The sequence below is a fragment of the Salvelinus alpinus genome, chromosome 9 (assembly GCF_045679555.1).
Source record: "Salvelinus alpinus chromosome 9, SLU_Salpinus.1, whole genome shotgun sequence".
Taxonomy (NCBI): Eukaryota; Metazoa; Chordata; class Actinopteri; order Salmoniformes; family Salmonidae; genus Salvelinus; species Salvelinus alpinus.
Window position 1 is genome coordinate 81,546,139 of NC_092094.1, and position 21,971 is coordinate 81,568,109.

A 21,971-nucleotide genomic window follows, 5' to 3' on the forward strand; every position below is an offset into this window, starting at 1 on the left:
GTCTGGCACACACACACACGCAAATGCACACGCACATACACATACACACCTGTCCACACGTATCCGTATGCATGTATGGGTATAACATGGTGGTTGTCATAAATGTTATTTGAAGAGAATGTACATCCAGGCAAATCAACATCCAATATGTAAATGACATAACACATGTAATGATGCATGATGTATACTGTCTTCAGCATGCACAGAACAGGTCCTATAAGCCTACTGGTAGACTAATCACACATTTGATTAAATCTAACTTGTGTCAGATACAGTATAGTTCAGATATTGATGTGTGAACATTGTATGGAATCTTTTCTTTGATGAACGTATAGATTACACAGTAGATTTTCCAGTTGACCATGTGTCCAAAATGAAAGACGTGGATGAATTCACCTTGCCCTTTGGATAACATATACATCTATAAAGGATAATTATACAGTGCAAATAGAGGCATTTTCAACTCTCACCTCTTCCTCTCTCCTGCTCTCTCTGACCTCTCACCTCCACCTATCTGCAGCTCAATCAGGAGGCCCTGGCGGAGTATGAGAAGAAGATTAGGTCACTTCCGGTTGATCTGCGGGAGGCTGTGAACGTGTGTGTGGGGTCCCACTTCCCTGAGCAGATAGACCAGGCTGGGGAGAAGCAGCAAGATGGGGTGGGCTTCTATGGAAATGTCTTCCTGGGGTAGACATGCTCCTGGACCTTTCTCCTTTCCTCTGTATGTGGTCAATATCTGAGAACATCAGGTGTGACATGTTAGAGGTGTTGATACTACAGTATCGGATACAAATTGGATAGGCCTATAACCGAAAGTTATCAATGAGTTGTAATGATAATGAGTTATCAATGAGTCAATATAGAGATCAGTACACATTTGGGATATTAGGAACACATGCCTCTACCTCTTACTTAAGTCATATTGTCACAGCCTCAAGTGGTTCTCTTTCTGGCTTAACCTTTTACTGCAGTGGGCTAAATCAGGGTCACAGTGTTTCTTGGTTGTCTTCAACAAATCTACTTTGAAACAAAAGTATGCACCACCTCACACACATGGTTATGGGCTTAAAAAAAAGAAGACACCTGTACCATGTCAGAGATGTATTACATTTTGAGTTTGCATCAGAATATTACACTTTATATACATCACAGAAGACTGAAATATAACAAAACCGTTTGACATAGAAACTGTTTTTTCTGCGTTTACATTTTGTTCATGTTTATTAATTATGAAATTATGAAAAAGATGAATAACATTCCACCCATGAGGCCACTAGAGGGGGATTTGGTCATTTGACTACAGGAAAGAGACAATTAGATTGACGAATTAGGTATAATGTGGCGAGAAGTGGCTTTCTCTCAGTCTACTTGAATTGAGTGGATAAGTCAATCTGTCACAGTTCAATTGGACTGGGCTTTATTAATTTGATACTCCCCCACACATTTCAGAGATTGGCTTTATGTACATGAGAGCACAAAATCTATTTCGTGATTGTAATTTGCTGAGAAACTTTAAATGAAGGAAAGGTAGAAGTTTAAACTGTGATCAGAACAGAGGAGTAGGCCGTGATGCTGGCTTTGTGTCAATTATATTCTGATGAACTTAGGTAGACTTACTCTCACTATGGGAGACTATCTTTACCAGCGTCTGTGTGGTTAGTAGCAGTGATGTTATCTATTTATGTGTTTATTAAATTACAATTTCGTACTTAATTATGTCACTGAAGGAACTTTATCTGCATTATGGATTACAGTGCCTTCGGGAAGTATTCAGACCCCTTGACTTTTCCCACATTTTGTTAGGTTACAGCCTTTTTCTAAAATTGTTTAAATAGTTTTTGCCCCTCACCAATCTACACACAATACCCCATAATGACAAAGCAAAAACTGTTTTTTATACATTTTTGCTCATGTGTTAAAAATATTACATTTACATAAGTATTCAGACCCTTTACTCAGTACTTTGTTGAAGCACCTTTGGCAGCGGTTACAGCCTTGAGTCTTCTTGGGTTTGACGCTACGAGCTTGGCACACCTGGTTTTGGGGAGTTTTTCACATTCTTCTCTGCAGATCGTCTCAAGCACTGTCAGGTTGGATGGAGAGCGTCGCTGCACAGCTATTTTCAGGTCTCTCCAGAGATGTTCGATCAGGTTCAAGTCCTGGCTCTGGCTGGGCCTCTCAAGGACATTCAGAGACTTGTCCTGAAGCCACTCCTGCGTTGTCTTGGCTGTGTGATTACAGTAGGTCGTTGTCCTGTTGGTAGGTGAACCTTCGCCCCAGTCTGAGGTCCTGAGAGCTCTGGAGCAGGTTTTCATCAAGGATCTCCCTGTACTTTTTTCTGTTAATCTTTGCCTTGATCTTGACTAGTCTCCCAGTCCCTGCCACTGGAAAACATCTCTACAGCATGATTCTGTCAGCACCATGCTTCATCGGAGGGTTGGTGCCAGTTTTCCTCCAGACTTGACACTTAGCATTCAGGCCAAAGAGTTCAACCTTAGTTTCATCAGACCAGATAATCTTGTTTCTCTTGGTCTGAGAGTCTGTAGGTGCCTTTTGGCAAACTCCAAGCGGGCTGTCATGGCCTTTTATTTAGGAGTGGCTTCCGTCTGTCCACTCTACCATAAAGGCCTCATTGGTGGAGTGCTGCAGAGATGGTTGTCCTTCTGGAAGGTTCTCCCATCTCCACAGAGGAACTCTGGAGCTCTGTCAGGGTGACCATCGGGTTCTTGGTCACCTCCCTGACCAAGGCCCTTCTCCAACGATTGCTTAGTTTGGCCGGGCGGCCAGCTCTAGGAAGAGTCTTGGTGGTTCCAAACGTCCATTTAAGAATGATGGAGGCCACTGTGTTCTTGGGGACTTTCAATGCTGCAGAAATGTTTTGGTACCCTTCCCCTGATCTGTGCCTCGGCACAATCCTGTCTCGGCGCACTACGGACAATTCCTTCGACCTCATTGCTTGGTTTTTGCTCTAACATGCACTGTCAACTGTGGGACCTTATATAGACAGGTGTGGGCTTTTCCAAATCATGTCCAATCAATTGAATTTACCACAGGTGGACTCCAATCAAGTTGTAGAAACATCTCAAAGATGATCAATGGAAACAGGATGCACCTGAGCTCAGTTTCAAGTCTCATAGCAAAGGGTCTGAATACTTATGTAAATAAGGTATTTCTGTTTTTAAGGTTTAATATACTTCACTTTGTCATTATGGGGTATTGTGTGAAGATTGCTGAGGATTTTTCCCCCATTTAATCCATGTTAGAATAAGGCTGTAACGTACCAAAATGTGTAAAAAGTCAAGGGGTCTGAATACTTTCCAAAGGCACTGTATTTACTATATGTTTATTGTTATAAGACAGTTGTTTTCAGAGTTTATGGTTATATATATACCTTCTGATAATAAACTTTCAGTCACACTGCTTGTGTGTGTGTGTGTGTGTGTGTGTGTGTGTGTGTGTGTGTGTGTGTGTGTGTGTGTGTGTGTGTGTGTGTGTGTGTGTGTGTGTGTGTGTGTGTGTGTGTGTGTGTGTGTGTGTGTGTGTGTGTGTGTGTGTGTGTGTGTGTGTGTGTGTGTGTGTGTGTGTGTGTATGAGCTTGTAGATCTATGTGAGTGTGCTTGTTTGTATACCGGAATATATTTGTACCCTAATGACAAGCATATACAGGGTGAATCATCAGCAGCATGTCCACTGAGTGCATCTAAATGATAGACACAGTGAAGACAAGGGAGAAGCAATTTAGTAAAGCATGCAAAGGCACTAGGCTATTTGAGCTCACTGGCTCTTTTGTTTTGAAGCAGATCCAATACTGTTTGATGATGGTGGGCATGTGAGTGAAGGCAATGACACATGTGAAGCCTGGTTCCTATTGCCAGAGTGCCTCCGTCTCTCTCTACTTTCAATACAAGGAAACCCGACATTCGGGCGCTGGCAGATCTTTTGCTGTAACTCTGTCTGCCCATGATGGCCATCAATCTGGCAGACAATGGTCTTACTCATTCATAATTACACACAATTGCAATGCTCTTTGTATCTGTCTGTTATGATTTCAAAGCCCTAAATCGCTGATTCATTCCCACAAAAGCGAGGCGATGACAGAGGCATGTGGAAAGTGCGAGTGTCACACCAGACATTTGGGAATACGTTGTCAGGAGCTGAGGAGTTGAGACATTCATCCACAGTGGTAGTTAGATGAGGGAGAGAGCTTTAAGACAATGTTACAAAAAAAAGATACCTTAAGAGGAATGCAGTCACTCTGGATAAGAGAATCTGCGTAATGACTAAAAGGTTTTTAAAAATGCATGGGGACTCGTTTATCAGACCTTCACATGGAGTCTGTGGCCTAATGCTGTTCTACATAATTACAGAAAGTAATGTATTGTAAAAACCATAGCTTAAACAAGCAAGTTGTTGTCGACAGATAAGGCAGCTTTGCTTCTAGCTCCTACTGTAAGCAACTTTGCAGTGTTTTCTTTTTGGTTGTTATTTCTGACATTATTAGCCCAAGAAATGTTTTGTGTTATTACATACAGCCGGAAATAACTTTTGGACATTAGAGCGACGGTAACTCACCAGCATTACAACCGGAAATACAACTTTCCCGAATTGGATCCTTTGTTCTTACCCCCCAGGGCAATTGAACTAATTCCAGAGGCTGATCCAAAACACCACCGGCAGAGAAGAGGTATTTGGAGTGGACATCTAGTCCGACTCAGGAGGCACGCACACCATCCACCGCTTCCAAGTATATTACTCGCTAATGGTCAGTCTCTGGATAATGAAGTGGACAAGCTCAAGGCGAGAATCTCCTTCCAGAGAGACATCAGGGATTGTAACATACTCTGTTTCACTGAAACATGGCTCTCTCGGGATATACTGTCTTTGTCTATACAGCCAGCTGGGTTCTCAGTATATAGTGCCGACAGGAATAAAGAATTCTCTGGGAAGAAGAAAGGCGGGGGTGTATGTTTCATGATTCACCACTCATGGTGTGATTGTGATAACATACAGAAACTCAAGTCCTTTTGTTCAACTGATCTAGAATACCTCACAATCAAATGTCGACCGTATTACCTCCCAAGAGAATTCTCTTCGGTTATAGTCCCAGCAGTGTATATTCCCCCTAAATCCAATACCACGACGGCCCTCAAAGAACTTCACTGGACTTTATGCAAACTGGGAACCACTTATCCTGAGGCCGCATTTATTGTAGCTGGGAATTTTAACAAATCAAATTGGAGGAAAATGCTACTGAAGTTCTACCAACACATTGACTGTAGCACTCGCTCTAAGAAAATATTAGACCACTGCTACTCAGCTCCTCCCCCGTTCTCCCTTTGGCAAATCTGATCATGACTCCATTTTGCACCTCCCTTCCTATAGGCAGAAACTCAAATACGAAGTACCCGTGCAACACTGTTCTGACCAATCAGAATCCCACGCTTCAAGATTGTTTTGATCACGCGGACTGGGATATGTTCTGGGTATCCTCAACACGGGGGCCCCACCAGGGTGCGTGCTCAGCCTCCTCCTGTACTTCCTGTTCACCCATGACTGCGCGGCCATGTACGCTTCCAACTCAATCATCAAGTTTGCAGACGACACAACAATAGTAGACCTGATTACCAACAATGACGAGACAGCCTACAAAGAGAAGTCGAGGGCTCTGGGAGTGTGGTACCAGGGAAATAACCTCTCACTCAATCTCGACAAAACAAAGGAGCTGATCGTGGACTTCAGGAAACAGCAGAGGGAGCACGCCCCTATCCACATCGATGGGACCGCAGTGGAGAAGGTGGAAAGCTTCAAGTTCCTCGGGGTACACATCACTGACAATCTGAAATGGTCCACCCACACAGACAGTGTGGTGAAGAAGGCACACCTAAAACCCTCACAAAATTTTACAGATGCACAATTTAGAGTATCCTGTCGGGCTGTATCAGCGCCTTGTACGGCAACTGCACCACCCGCAACCGCAGGGTTGTCCAGAGGATGGTGGGGTCTGCCCAACGCCTCCAGGACACCTACAGCACCTGATGTCACAGGAAGTCCAAAAAGATCATTAAGGACAACAAACACCCGAGCCACTGCATGTTCACCCCACTATCATCCAGAAGGAGAGGTCAGTACAGGTGTATCAAAGCTGGACCGAGAGACTGAAAAACAGCTTCTATCTCAAGGCCATCAGAATGTTAAATAGCCATCACTAGGCGGCTTCCACCTGGTTACGTAACCCTGCACCTTAGTGGCTGCTGCCCCATATACATAGACTTGAAATCACTGGCCACTTTAATAATGGAACTATATTCACTTTTATAATGTTTACATATTTTTGCTTTACTCATCTCATATGTGTATATACTGTAGTCTATTCTACCGTATTTTAGTCTGTGCCACTCTGACATTGCTCATCCTAATATTGATATATTCCTTAATTCCATTCTTTTACTTTTAGGTTGTGTGTATTGTTGTGAATTGTTAGATATTACTGTACTGTTGGAGCTAAAACTACAAGCATTTCGCTACACCCACAATAATATCTGCTAAACATGTGTATGTGACAGATAACATTTGATTTGATTTGACATTATGGGGGCCGATTCCGACCCGAGCTACAGTAGGTGTGCGTAAATGGTACGCCATTCTCCTTTTATGCACTTTTCTCTACACATATTCTGACCTTGAACTTCAGCATGAGAATAGCATGCTATTCACCAACTATTCGTTTGGGGTGGAGATGGAATAAATGAAGGTGTGGTGGAGGTGTGTCTACAGACATGCCATATTCTGACCTTGACTTAATTGCCTCATAATTCCACCACCTGTACACGTGCGAGGAAACCATGAATAAGGTCGAGCGAACCAAGTGGAAAAAACATCTAATTTCTTTTTGAGATAGAAATAACAGCATTTTTCATGCACTGTAATTTACACATTTATAAGAGCTATTGATAAGAGCTAGGTAAATTAGTAATCTGTTTGGAGAAGGGGATTGTAAATTAACATAACACTTGTTTTAGATGATTTTTCCTTATGATCCCTGGAGACGAATGTAAAACCAGTCATTTGGAGGCAAACTGAAAATCATATTAACATGACATGTATTTCGGCCCCTTTTCCACAGTTAAGTAGGCTATGAATAAACGTGCCATTATTCCGAATTTGAATTGTGTGCCCTCATAATTTGCGTGGATGAAATTTGGAGACCCAAGCTTTAGACTTCTGTAGGGATGAACCTGCTGAGTTGATGTAATGTGTGCGCTTTAGAATGTTTTAATTATATCCCCAGGCTTTTCTCCATTTTATTTTAAAATGTGTATCATGGTAAATATTTGCCACTATCGGGAGCCACCGTCAGTAATACCCACATACATTTATAACTAACTTTAGTGTTCTTTTTCTTAAATTTGTAACTTCCATTTTGCATAATTCCATTCAATTCCGTTTACATTTCTTCTGTCACATCTGTGTAGTTGTTCCTGAGAGTCACTAGCATCAGTGAATCATATTAGGCTAACGTTGTGCAATACATCATGATACTCCGACTACACGTAGCAGGTTAAACCTGGAGCCTGGTGCACTGTTCACGACGACTGGACCGTTGTCATACAGTTCCAGGGTTAGTGAGGATTAGGGTAGATTTATAGGACTATTGTTCAACCCTTACTGTAATTTTTTTCCCCTCCTTCTGATATTTCATGCTTTGAACTTGAGTACGACCCTCAGGACGACCTGGCATGATGACTCCTTGCTGTCCCCAGTCCACCTGGCCGTGTTGCTGCTCCAGTTTCAACTGTTCTGCCTGCGGCTATGGAACCCTGACCTGTTCACCGGATGTGCTACCTGTCCCAGACCTGCTGTTTTCAACTCTCTAGAGACCGCAGGAGCGGTAGAGATACTCTTAATGATCGGCTATGAAAAGCCAACTGACATTTACTCCTGAGGTGCTGGCTTGCTGCACCCTCGACAACTACTGTGATTATTATTATTTGACCATGCTGGTCATTTATGAACATTTGAACATCTTGGCCATGTTCTGTTATAATCTCCACCCGGCACAGCCAGAAGAGGACTGGCCACCCCTCATAGCTTGGTTCCTCTCTAGGTTTCTTCCTAGGTTTTGGCCTTTCTAGGGAGTTTTTCCTAGCCACCGTGCTTCTACACCTGCATTGCTTGCTGTTAGGGGTTTTAGGCTGGGTTTCTGTACAGCACTTTGAGATATCAGCTGATGTACGAAGGGCTATATAAATAAATTTGATTTGAAATTTGATTTGAGTATAACTTTCAGGATGACTCAAACCACCGAACCAAACGGAGACGAATATGTATATATTTAGATGACATTCTTTCATTGATCCCTATATTCTGAACCTGTTCTTGATGTATTCTGTTGTCAAAATTCAAATTAAAGGTATATCTTATTTAAAGAGATGGCTTAAGATAAATGTACTGAAAACCCTAGTGAATGAAAACTCCACAATAAAATCTGTTGGCCAGCAAGTGGGAGGGTTTTCAGCTGTTTAATTAAATGTATTCAGCGTGCGCAAGGGAACCATGCCTGCAAAGCCCATTATGCACCTGCTTAATGTAAGTCTGAATTCCATCTACTGAGAAGTGCGTAGGAAAGACATACATTTCTTAAGTCGGAATCTGCACCTATGAGCACTTCCAAGGGACTGTAGCTAATGTGCTTACTGGTTCTCCCGAGTGGCGCAGCGGTCTAAGGCACTGCATCTCAGTGCTAGAGATGTCACTACAGACCCTGGTTTGATTCCAGGCTGTATCACAACCGGCTGTGATTGGGAGTCCCATAGGGCGGTGCACAATTGGCCCAGCGTCGTCCAGGTTAGGGTTTGGACGGGGTAGGCCATCATTATAAATAAGAATTTGTTCTTAACTGACTTGCCTAGTTAAATAAAAGTTAAATGAACTTCAGGTTCAGAAGGTTGGAAGTTCCATTCTCTTGTGATTGCTCCCATCTTCTAATGCTTTGAAATTTTAAAAATGAGGATTTCAGTGTCCACAGGCCATTTGCTCAGGACAGCTTGTGCCTGAGATTACTGTGCCCTCACACACTGCTGAACATGTGATACCACTCAGTCTTGAGTCACTACTATCATACTGTTACATAAGGGCCAGCAGCTTCTCACCCACCAGCTAGAGAGGGAAGGCCCCATGCAGGGAGCATGCTCTCCGGTCGTCACTGTGGACAGCTCACTGTCTAGGGAACACAGCACTCCGCTTAGATTAGAAAAAACACAGGCTTAACAATCAATCCCTTTGGTGATCAACAACTACGGGACAAATACATTCCTTTGCTGGAAATGCACCTTCCTGTTGAGAATCAGTCAGAATCAAATCATCTGTGGTGCTTGTGATTATGATTCGATTTTATTGCTCTGTACGTGATGAGAGAGTGTGAAATTGACCAGGTGTCACGAACGTCGTAATCCTCCTCGTCTGAGGAGGAGTAAGGATCGGACCAAAGCGCAGCGTGGTTTGATGAATACATACTAGATTTATTTAACGAAGACAAAAACAATAAACGAACTTACAAAAAACAACAAAACGAACGTGACGCTATAAAACAAAAGTACAGACACAAGCAACCAGCGTATAGACATAGACAATAACCCACAACCCACAATACAAAACAGGCTACCTAAATATGGTTCCCAATCAGAGACAACGCAAAACACCTGTCTCTGATTGAGAACCATATCAGGCCAAACACAGAAATAGACAAACCAGACAAACAACATAGAATGCCCACACAGATCACACCCTGACCAACCAAAACATAAAACATACAAAGCAAACTCTGGTCAGGGCGTGACACCAGGAGAGAACGAGAAAAGAGAGTGAGGAGAGGAAAAGTAGGCAGAGAAAATAAGAATTTTAAAAAGAGTCAGCTATGACATGGTAATTTCAGTTGACTGAAATGATAAAGAATAGATGGGTTGTATGAGAAATAAATAAAGCCGATAGGAAATGAGTCTGAATGAGAGAGAGAGCTCGAAAGAAAGATCAAAAGAGAGATGGAAAGAGTAAAGGACAAGACAGAAGGTGGAAGGCTCCTCTCTCCTGTTCCCTAAGATACTCAGCTAGCCTGTGTGGGCTGAGAAGGGGTGGGTTATGAACAACACTATGTGTGGGCTGGAGAGGGATATGAGCATCCTAAACCATCCTACACAAAAGGGTAGACATTCACAGCCCAAGGATACCAGGGGTTTTCAAGAGTCCAATCAAATTTACAACCCAAGGCGTATTGAAAAAATGGATTGAACAGGTCCATATCCTCTAGTTATAACAAATTAATGCTACGGGTCCATAAGAGGGTCTATGTTGGTGGACAGTGAGGGGCGAACTGACTCATTCGTTATCCCCCCAAATCTTCCACTAACACGTGTGGTTTGACAAAGCCAGTTTCCCTCAATCTTTCTCCTCCTCCTCCTCCTCCTCCTACTCTAATCCCTCCTTACCCAGGCTCCATCAGGGAAGCTCCGTGAATCAGACGTGTGGACATGAGTCACGTGACTTGAGACTGTACTGGGTTGTACAGATGTAGGATCTTAATTTGAGCCAATTTGCTACAGCAGGAAAATAATCATGCAGCAACAGGAAATGTGAATTATTATGTAGATTATAATTAATGGAATTTTTTGGATCCTTTTTTCGTTAAGACAAATCAAGTCTCCAATTTTAAAGTGGAAAATACAAACTTTACTTGTGACTCAAAAAAGAGTGACTTGGTCCCACCTCTGGCTTGAACCCTAATGCCCTCCCTCTTGTTTGCCAGGCAGCTCCTTCCCCTGTAATATTTCCCTTCAGACCTGCGCAGGTGATTCATTCTGCTCTACCTCTGCCTCGCTGCACCATCTAAAAAAACACTGTTGCCTAGTAATACCACCATAATGGCTCCAAGATTCTTCTTAAATGGGTCTATGACTCACAGTGAGCTGAATAGCTATCGCTGCATGAGTTTAGAGAGAGCAAGAGCATGGCAAAACAACAACAGTTACACAAAGGCCGAGTCAAGACCTAGACCGAGAGGGGACGAGAGGTGCGAGACCGAGTCAAGACTGAGACCAGAAAAATGCGAGTCCAATTCAAGACCATGATTGTAATTTTGTCAAATCATCACCATAATAAGAGTTCAAAATGTCCAGTATTTCTGTGTTCATATTTCAGAACAACATATGGATTCTTTAAACATTCAGAAAAGTGAAAAAATGCATTCTGAGGGCAAATAGAGCTAAACATTATTATTAACCCAAACACAGTGGGGAACAATGAGGGCCTTCTACGCTTTCCGAGAAAGGCTAAGGAATTATAAAATAATATAAATAATAATAATGATATTATTATTTTCAATGTTCTGATTTAATCTCTTCAGTTTTTTTTAGAAAGGAAAAAGTTAACACAAGTGAAAAAAAGATCCAATCAGGATTTTTCTTTGGTGGTCTCTGGGAAGATAAATCTAGCTAGCTAAGTCAGCCATTGGCTAGGTCATCAGAAGCTTGACAGAAGGCATCTGCCATTCAACTGCATTAGGGAAACATTTTGGAGTGACAGTGGAATCAACCAATCACATTGACCAACAGCTCGAAGGCCAACAGGTCACTGTGCAATAGCGGGCAGTAGTTTTCCCACGGTCTAGCTAGCTAGCTTTTGTTGTAGGCTAGTTTGCAGCGGCTGTAGCAGCAGGTGTTATTGAAGAGGATGTTGTTGCTAATTTGTTAGCTTCTCCCTTTTGAAGACTAACTTAAAACAAGAAGTTACGTTTCAAATGATCATCATCTGGTGAGTGGAACTGTCACGCCCTGACCGTAGATTGCTTTGTATGTTTCTATTTTTAGTTTGGTCAGGGTGTGATGTGGGTGGGTATTCTATGTTGTAGGTCTAGGTTTTCTATTTCTATGTGTTTGGCCTGGTATGGTTCTCAATCATGGCAGCTGTCTATTGTTGTCTCTGATTGAGAGCCATACTTAGGTAGCCTGTTTTCCCACTTTTGTTTGTGGGTGGTTATTTTCTGTGTAGTGTTTTCGTCACCTTACAGGACTGTTCGTTTGTCGTTTTTGTTGTTTTTGTTCAGTGTTCAGTTGTTTAATTAAAATAACACTTATCACGCTGCACCTTGGTCCTCCTCTCCTTCTCCCGACGACGTTTGTTACAGGAACTGTGTTTTTCTTGCAGCTCGCATGCTGTTGTTAGCCATCTCTTTGAAAATAACTTCTGTGTGAAACATTGTTGCATTTAAACTTTAGTGAAAAAACACTGTTTCATCAGGAGCCAATTTCTTTGAGGAGAAATTGAAAAGATATTTTTTTGGGGGGGTAGTAGTTTCCCTTTAATTAATTTTAGCAAAACAAATGCCCTCCCCATTGATACAAATCAGCATTATATCATTCTGTCAGGTAGGCCTACATTGCAGTCAACATTTAATCAGGAGTTTTTTTGGGGAAAGCCTTTAGAAATGTTTATGCAAACCTGGCATGATGACTAAATTGCACATTGCAAATAGCCTACTAACCAAGACTAAGGACCACACTTTTTCAATACCTGGCTTGCATACTAATTGTTGCCTTAGTTAGTATTTACTGGTAGATATCATCAATTGAAACGTCTTTCCTACATACCGGCTACCGACGTCATTCGTCTGAGCTGCTCCATGTGACAACCAGTTGAGAGTTGAGCGCTCTTGCTGTCTGCAGATTATATTCCGCTGAAACTAGGCTATGTGTGCTGCACACATGTGAATATATTTGATGTGCTTTGCGATTGTGTAGGATACTGTGTGCATGATTTCTCTATTGTACTACATCATTAATAAATCGTATACCTCCACTACACTACTTTGATACGCAACAGATGGGATTAAGAAGTGAGTATAGGCAATGCCCACTCAAAATAAAAGTGGGTATATACGCTATACCTGTGTATAGCCTCCACTACACCACTGGCCCTTTGTGTATTACAAAAAGTGCACTCTCCTACATGAGCGCGCTGGTATTGTGGTTGCTGTCCTTTCAGCCTCACGAGCCTGTCACACACTGGAGGCCTAGGTCCAATAGGTTCGCCACTGTGCAAACATGTCTATAGATAGATATAGATAGATAGATAGATATAAATAGATAGATATAGATAGATATAAAGACTGTTACAATTACCCCGTCTCACCTTTACTAATAGCGAGCGTCCAACTTTCCAACATTTCCACTACTCTTCCCTACCAGCGAGTCAAGGAAATTGGGACAAAGAAATTAGGAGTAAAAATGTATCTGACACCAAGACAAGACCAAGACACTCAATATGTGGTCCCGGTCTGGAGTACTACAACACTGCTTTATATTTTTCCTTTCTGTTCCTTTTAAATCTTTGAAAGATTTTTTTTTTTTTTACATTTAGCTCAACAATAAATCACTTCACCAATCATTGCGGATTGAGGAGCTTGCTATATGGAGCAGGCAACCAATAGTTGTTTACATGCATTGGACAGACAAGTGTAGGGCGTGAGATGCGACTGAAATTTTGTGGTGGGGAGAGAGTGAGAGCGGGTGGAGGCTTGGCTTGAAGCACTGCGTATCTTGTTATGACATGAGTTAGCTACAGTATCTGAATTAGGCCCACAGAATTATACCAACGGAGGAGCTGCTTCTATGAAGGAGCTTTGAATGTCTTTGAACTTCTGAGAGTAAGCTTGAGAAGCTTGTGTGTGCAGAGCGGCACCAGCTTTAAAATAATTACCTTTTCGTAGTTAATAAATCCAATGTGAAACATAATAACTATAGTATCCTTAACTAACATTGAAAGAGTTAATCCATTCTTCTCTAAATAAAAATGTCTCCCTGATTTCTGCATCATGCTTGTAATGCTTGTACCCACACACACACTGGCAAAGATTTTCAGCTGGTAGGAAGCCACTGGAATAAGTTTCTGAGTGACAGAGTGAGGGCTTTGCATAGGCGCTTTGTTTCGTTTTTTTGTGTGGGATGGGGGAAAAATGCCCAGAATGTAAAAGAACGTTATTAACCAGTTCCCATGCTTTTAAAATAATGGTTTTGTTCCGGAACAGTATAAATCACTTTCGTTCCCGGTTCTGATGCTGTTCCTTGAACATTTTTGTTATTTTCTGGTTTTCAGTTCTGTTCCCTGAACCGTTTCCAACCCCTGGTTTGAAACCAATTAGTTTAAGATTGGCAGGTGCAGATCTCAGGTGAGATCAAATGGAAATGGACTGACGTGGAAATGGACTGATGTGGAAGAGGAACTCAAAAACATCCATACAATGAACAAAAGAAACCTCCAGTTTTCATATAGTAGCTTAGTAATAGCATACTCATAAAGTAATACTCTGTTGATGATTAAAAAGAGAGGGTAAGAAATGTCAGAGCCATTTGTCAAGCAAGCTTTGAGTCTTTGTAACAACTAGAAATCTTCAGTCTCTGTGTGAATTTTTGCTTCAATAAAATAAGTGTCTATTTCAAAAGAACTTGAAAACTTTTTTGTAAGTGGCCACCGTATGATTCCAAGCTGTCCGAAAAGCAGAGAAATGTTGGTTCAAATCCCGTTGTACCCGAGAATTTCAGTTTTTCATCTAATAACATGCTGAACAACATGCTGAACTCCATTGCTATGCCAGAACAAAGCAATTATTAAATTACTATGTTGTTACAAGAGTAATTACAGTGTTACTAGACAGGTAAGCGCAACATAATATAAAATGCCATCTAGTTTTTACCTTGCTTTCAAATGTTGTCTGTAGGCTAACTGTCACGCCCTGACCGTAGAGATCCTTTTATTCTCTATGTTTGTTTGGTCAGGGTGTGACTCGGGTGGGAAAGTCTATGGTTTCTGGTTCTTTGTTTTTTGGCCGGTATGATTCTCAATCAGGGACAGCTGTCTATCGTTGTCTCTGATTGGGAATCAGACTTAGGCAGCCTTTTTTCCTTTTCTCATTTGTGGGTTGTTGTCTTTGTTAGTGGCATGTATAGCCTTACAGAGCTTCACGTTCGTTTTGTTGTTTATTGTTTTTGTTGGCGACATTAAAAAAATAAAAGAATGTACGCTTACCACGCTGCACCTTGGTCCGGTCATTTCCTTGACGACGATCGTGACACTAACATTGTTTGTCAAGTTTTCCAGATTCTCTGCCAGTGGAGCTAAGTTTTCATTACCAGGTGCATCGCCTGCTTAGAACCAGATAAATGTAGCTAAATGTAATCAAAAATGTAATCTATGTAATCCCCAAAAGTAATTATTTATCATGAAAGGGCCATAAGCATTAACTAGAAATGCTGCATACTCCAAAAAATTCTAATCTTTCTGGTAAAAATAGATAAAAATTGCTGAGGTGTAGTCACTTTTGAGGAAACAAGCTCAAGTACACCAACCTGGTCTCAGAACATTTTGTATTATTCTGTACGTGGTGTTAAGGTTAGGGATACAATTTAGGAGTTATGTTAAAGGGTTAAGGTTAAGGCTAGGGGAAGGGTTAGCTAAAAGGGTTAAGGTTAGGGTCAGGGGAAGGGTTAGCTGAAAGGGTTAAGGTTAAGGCTAGGGGAAGGGTTAGCTAAAAGGGTTAAGGTTAGGGTCAGGGGAAGGGTTAGCTGAAAGGGTTAAGCTTAGGGGAAGGGTTACTTATCATGCTAAGTAGTTACAAAGTAGCTAAAAAAGCAAAAGTTGTCCGTGATGAAATTCAAACTCGCAACTTTTGGGTTGCTAGACCCCGATCAACCACCCTACTTTAATTTTTGACTTAAGTAACCATCTGTCTTATGTAATCATACCAAACTTAACATATCATAATAATTTGAGTGTCCCGGATTTACATTGTGAATGTGCTACAGCAACGAAACCACTCTATCCTGCTGCGGTACGATGTAAGGATTCCAGGCATATGTTAGTGGCTCCAACATTACGTTTTTTCCCGTACTCCTGCTTTTATTCTCTTTTGCTAGTCCACCCGGTTTTTGACCCTTGCCTGTTTTCTGGACTTCGTACCCGCCTGCCTGACCATTCTGCCTGCCCTGACCTCGAGCATGCCTGCCACTCTGTACCTCCTGGACTCTGAACTGGTTTTGACCTTTTGCCTGTCCACGACCATTCTCTTGCCTACCCCTTTTGGATTGTTTAATAAATATCAAGACTCAAACCATCTGCCTCCTGTGTCTGCATCTGGGTCTCACCTTGTGCCCTCATAAACATAGAACAACATTGTAAAACCACAAACTAAACCCAGGAATGTCACGATCGTGTGGAGGAGAGACGGACCAAAACGCAGCATGTGGAAAATAAGCCATCTTCTTTTATTTTTACTACGAAGATGAACATGAAACGAAACACTATTACAAACTATACAAAAACAACAAACGACCGTGAAGCTATAAACGTAGTGCACACACACAGGCTACAAACGTTCAACATAGACAATTACCCAAGACAAGACAAAAACACAAACATACCCCATGTCACACCCTGACCTAACTAAAATAATAAAGAAAACAAAGAATACTAAGGCCAGGGTGTGACAAGGAAAGAGATTTTCCAGCAAAGACTGAATTACGAAGAAGAAAGGAAGAAAGGTACAAGAACTAAAAAATCAACTGGCAGCACAAAAATAAATTTTCACAAGGCCTGTGACCAAAGGGAAGGTGGCAACCATAGCATCTTATCGGGTGAGTCACATTCTTGCTAAGCATAAAAAGTCATTCAAAGATGGGGAGATGATCAAAGAAGCATTTATTGAGGCTGCAGACTCGCTGTTTGGGGATCTTAAGAATAAGACAGATATTATGAATGCCATCAATGACATTCAGTTGTCCAGAAATACGGTGACAAGAAGATGTGAGGGAATAGCGGAGAACCTTGAGAATCAACTGAAGAAGGATATTGACAACTGCGAGTGTTATTCCCTTCAGTTTGACAAGTCCACAGATATGGTAGATGTGGCACGGTCATGCATTTTCATCAGAATGGTATTTGACAACATGTACAAAGGAGGAACTAATCGCAGTTTTGCCACTGAAAGGACATACACGGGGCAAATATATTTTTCAAGCTTTTATGGAGTTTGCTAACAAATTCCAACTGCCCTTTTGTAAGCTTGTCTCCATTACTACCGATGGGGCATCCGCTATGGTAGGACGCATTGTGCAAACGGGATGATTCTTTCCCTGACTTTCTTAGTTATCACTGCGTAAGTCATCAGCAAGCTTTGTGAGGGAAGATGTTAAACATGAAAGAGGTGATGGATGTTGCAATGAAGATTGTGTGTTCTATTCGAGCAAGAAGCCTACAGCGGAGGCTATTTCGTGTTCACTTAGAAGAGACTGAAGCGGAGCACACAGACCTGCTGCTGCACACGGATGTGTGGTGGCTGAGCCGAGATACATGTTTAGGGAGATTCAGTGAGTTGTTGCCTGAAATCAAGGAGTTTCTCAAGGTCTCCAAACATGCAGAATATGCCCAGCTAGAGGACACGCAGTGACTCCTGGATTTAGCTTTTCTCACTGACCTAACTTACATGCTTAATGAATTGAATGTAGAGCTGCAAGGAAAAGGCAAACATGTAATCGACAAGATCAGCTCTGTGAACACTTTTAAATGCAAACTACAACTGCTCACAAGAAAGCTGCAATGTGAGGACCTGCACTTCTTTCAACACATGCATTCAGAACTTGAACGTCCTGGCATGGATACAGCACAGCTTGACAGTGCACGTTACACGGAGCAAGTCCAGAGCATCTTATCTGAGTTTGACAGTCGCTTTACTGCCTTTGCATCACTTGATCCTATTGCCACTTATATGTGCTTTCCATTTGGCACAGACATAAATGTGGAAGTCATTGCCTCCAAAATGGGATCACTTTTTCAGTTGGACACAACTATAGCAGAAACTGAAATTCTCACCCTTCAAATTGACATTCAGCTGAAATCCAGGGCAACCACTGAGATGAAGGAAGTTCTGGGAGCTGCTGCTAGATGAGAAGTATCCCAACATAAGAAGATGTGCTCTCAACTTATCAGCCCTTTGTGGATCAACCTACCTCTCTGAGTCTGCATTTTCTCACATGAGGATAATAAAGTCCAAGCACAGACCTACTATGACTGATGACCACCTTGTTGCCTGCATGAGACTTGCAACAAGCTGCTCCAGCCCTGACTATGAAAAACTACTTGCCTCCACCCAATGCCAAAAGTCACACTAAGATAGGAAATTAAATTAGTTGCACTTATTTGTGGAAAACATGTTATTGGTCCACATTATATTTGGGTCTCAAATAGGTATCATAGCAGCAAGTCCATACTCAGTGGTGTGTTGCGTTTCTTACATTTTGTTGGTTGGTTTAGATTTAGAGACTGGTAGATCTCATCAGGCTGGCAAATGAAAAAGTAGATCTCAAGTCAAAGAAGGTTGAGCACACCTGGTTTAGAAGAACTGCAAAGGCGAATTGAGTCATTGCACATGTGCACTTCACAGAGTACGCGTTCCCTACCGGAAATATGCAAATATATGCTAAAATGCACCAATAGGATCTAGCAAGCTTGTGCTTGTCTCTGCCCAGCTCCTTGTTTGTTCTGCCCACTATCACTATTGTTCCCATTTGAAACGACGGGCTGTGGTCTATCTTGGTTTAGCTATAAAAATGTTCAATAGTCCTGTGTCCGTGAGAATCAAGGCTACCGCAGTGCAAGGCGTTACGATTTATGGTGTCCATAGATCGATTTATAAGCGAAAATGTCGGCCGGAACCGGTACCAGAACCACACAGGTCCCCAAAACAGGGGAATTTACATCTAAGAGGTCTTAATTTTCCTGAAAACATTGCAGTGTCATCCTACGGTAATAAAACAGCACAACACATTACACTCTTCCTGTTCCTCTGCATTCAACTTGAGACTAAAAACAGATCTGAACATCAGGCAGGTGAAGGATTTAGTTTGAAGACAGAAAGTAAACAATTTGAGAGGCTGGTCATGTGCGGAGAGTGAATATTACATATAAAAATAAAATGTGATTCTTTTAAAGGCACAGTGTCAAATACTAAGTTTTCAATTAGTTTGTCCTGTGATGCGGAAATGGATAACCTTGGGCCTAAGGGCACTAGCTAATCTGAAAAGAAAGTATGTTCCTCTAGTCTGCATCTTTCTTGTTTGGACCCCAGGATAAACCTAGGAAGAGTAGCTGCTGCCTTGGCAACAGCTAATGGCAATCCTAATAAAATACTAAATAGTCTAGAGAGAGTGCTCAAAGAGCTGTATTCCAGACATTAACAAAGCTTTGTGATGTTGCGGACTGAACAACCTTTCCATCATCAACAGAGTTTGATTGCACTGCACTTAAATAATTTGCCTTGAAGAAATTACTTTGCCAGCATATATACAATGCTTGTTGTGCCCCTTGACATTTCTATTCAGTCATGTTATTGAAAAGACCTGAAGAACCTTACTTTTAGAAATGTGTTATTCCTTTTCAGCCAATACAATGACACTGCTTCCATCGCACAGGCTGGGAGGGAGATGTGTTGAACCATCCTGACTTCCAGTCATTGACTAACTCGGACACTTTCCTCCAATCTGAAATAATTAAAAGCATTTAGAAACTCAATATTTTAAAAAACAAAAATTGTCATGAATTTTAATTGAGAACTGTTGCTATGTTGCCAAGAGCATTGCATTTGACAATTCAAAGTAACATTCCATCCATTTTTATGTCAATTGATTTATCAAAAATGAACCACCTTGAGTGATATCCTCTGTGATTTGCTTTCAACCTTTTAGCATATTAACATCTACCTCCTCAACAGACAGGGATATATACACAGCACACAATATCTGGGGATGTTACTGTGTCTACTGGTATTAGTCACAGTGAGCTACACGTGGTGGTTGTTTTAATGTCCCAGACGGTGGGTAATGCTTTCTCTTCTTTTTCTGTCCCAGCCAGAGACTGTGGGCCGCTTTCGCAGAAGCTTCCTGTGTGAATGGGATTACCTGGCAGGCCATTACTCCAGGTGCGGCTGAGCATGGCCCGTATGCCAACGATGTGGACATCACAGAAATATATTTGTTATCCAATTGTCCAATTTATTGAGCTGTCACAGGCAAGCGAGGATGGAAGGCCACAAATAGGGCCTGTAAGGGGGAGAGATGGAGAGGAGGCTCTGCGGGCCTCTGTCTCCTTCTCAGAGCGCATCCAAAGACAGGCAGTGAATTTCAATCAGAGCCAGACATGATAGATCAATGATGTGGCACAGGTGGCTCCTGGTGCACAGAGCATGGTGTCGCTGTTGTTAATGATGTTATTATCGTAACAAATTCAGGTGTTTTTGTCCTACATAAATGCAGACTGTATCGATCTGACTTGTTAGAACAATGTTGGTGTGTCAAATCGATCCTCCACAAAATATGTTCCATTGAGAATCCCACCTTTATGGCAATAAAGGTTATTTAAATAATGGTTAGGGACGTTAATAAAATCACGCTTGATTAGAGCCACATGTGTAACGGTCGTCGTTGTCTGATGAGGAAGAATCGGACCAAAGCGCAGCGTGGTAAGTGTTCATGATTTTATTAAACTGAACACTATAACGAAATAACAAAGTGAATAAACGAAAACGAAACAGTCCTGTCAGGTGCAGAACACTAAACAGAAGACAACTACCCACAAAACACAGGTGGGAAAAGGCTACCTAAGTATGGTTCCCAATCAGAGACAACGATAGACAGCTGTCCCTGATTGAGAACCATACCCTGCCAAAAACAAAGAAATACAAAACATAGAAAAATGAACATAGAATGCCCACCCAAATCACACCCTGACCAAACCAAAATAGAGACATAAAAAGCTCTCTAAGGTCAGGGCGTTACAACATGAACAAAGGGAAAAGAATGTCCAGACATGTTGATCAAGCGATAATAGATGGGAGAGCAGAGGGAGTGGTGACTCTGAAGGGCCCAACTTCATGGTCAATAACATGCTGAGGCCCCTATGATTGACCGGTGCCAGCATGCTGCCAGACTCCAGACTCCTCTCACAGTAATACTGTAGTGCTCTCAGTCAACGCTGTGCTGGCCTTGATTTCTTCACTGAAATACAACCCTCAACAACAACATCAAAGCACTTTGAATGTCTCTATCTTTTATTCTTGTGAAGTGAACACTGAATGCTAGAGATTACATTTAGCAGTTGAAACAAAAGTAAAGTATTTTTACCAGCCACTGTTTTGGTAAAAAGCTGAGAGATGGGGCTAGAGAAAATGTAATCCCTCTCAAATTCATAGACAGAGGTATTGATGCAAGGACTGACCATCCAGGATATCAAAATTATTGTTCTAACCATGTTCTGAGGCTATACAGTGTTTTTTTTTTTTTACATTACATTGGAGTAAAACAAGTTTATATTTTGGGTTCTGATGGGGTACGACAGTTAAACTAACTCATGAGGCATTTTCAAGTTATATTCTTCAAGAATCAATGGGTACATATCATTAATTTATGAGTCAAAAAATGGATGTAGCAACTGCTGATTGCCCCTTTAAAGTTTGAAAAACATTTTAGCAAAGAGAGGCTGTGCAGTTGAAAAGGGCATTCTCTCTATTGTGCGCCGCCAACGGTAGCACTGACCTCCACTGAGCCTCCTTAGAGAGAGGCACATTGAGCGGCCCTATGACAGGAGGCCAGCTGCTTCCTTCCTGTGTGTGAAAACTTCCCCTGAAACCAAGCTGTCGTGTCCTTGTACCAAATCAAAGGGCATTAGTGCAATAAGAAGAAGATGAGAAAAGCAAGACACTCGAGCAGACACCTCTCTGCTGCATACTGAGAGATCAATCTAGTGAGCCCCAGTCAGTTATCTTCCACCCCCCAACCAGAGAGGTAGCGTTCAGCTGATTATGGGTGCGTTCATAAACTCCCTCTGGCTATCTACTCCGATTTTAGAGCACTCTGTTTGTGTGCCAGAGCGCAGAATAA

The 21,971-nt window shown here is 41.8% G+C and overlaps 1 protein-coding gene across 1 annotated transcript in view; it reads left to right on the forward strand.

Moving 5' to 3' along the window:
• The window catches only part of plcb2 (phospholipase C, beta 2), a 22,455-nt gene extending 20,933 nt beyond the window's left edge, over positions 1–1,522 (forward strand). The window contains exon 32 of the mRNA XM_071327414.1: positions 521–1,522. Coding sequence (XP_071183515.1) covers positions 521–691 — 171 coding nt within the window. The 3' untranslated portion in view covers positions 692–1,522. The remainder of the gene's footprint in view (positions 1–520) is intronic.
• Positions 1,523–21,971: the final 20,449 nt, after the last annotated feature.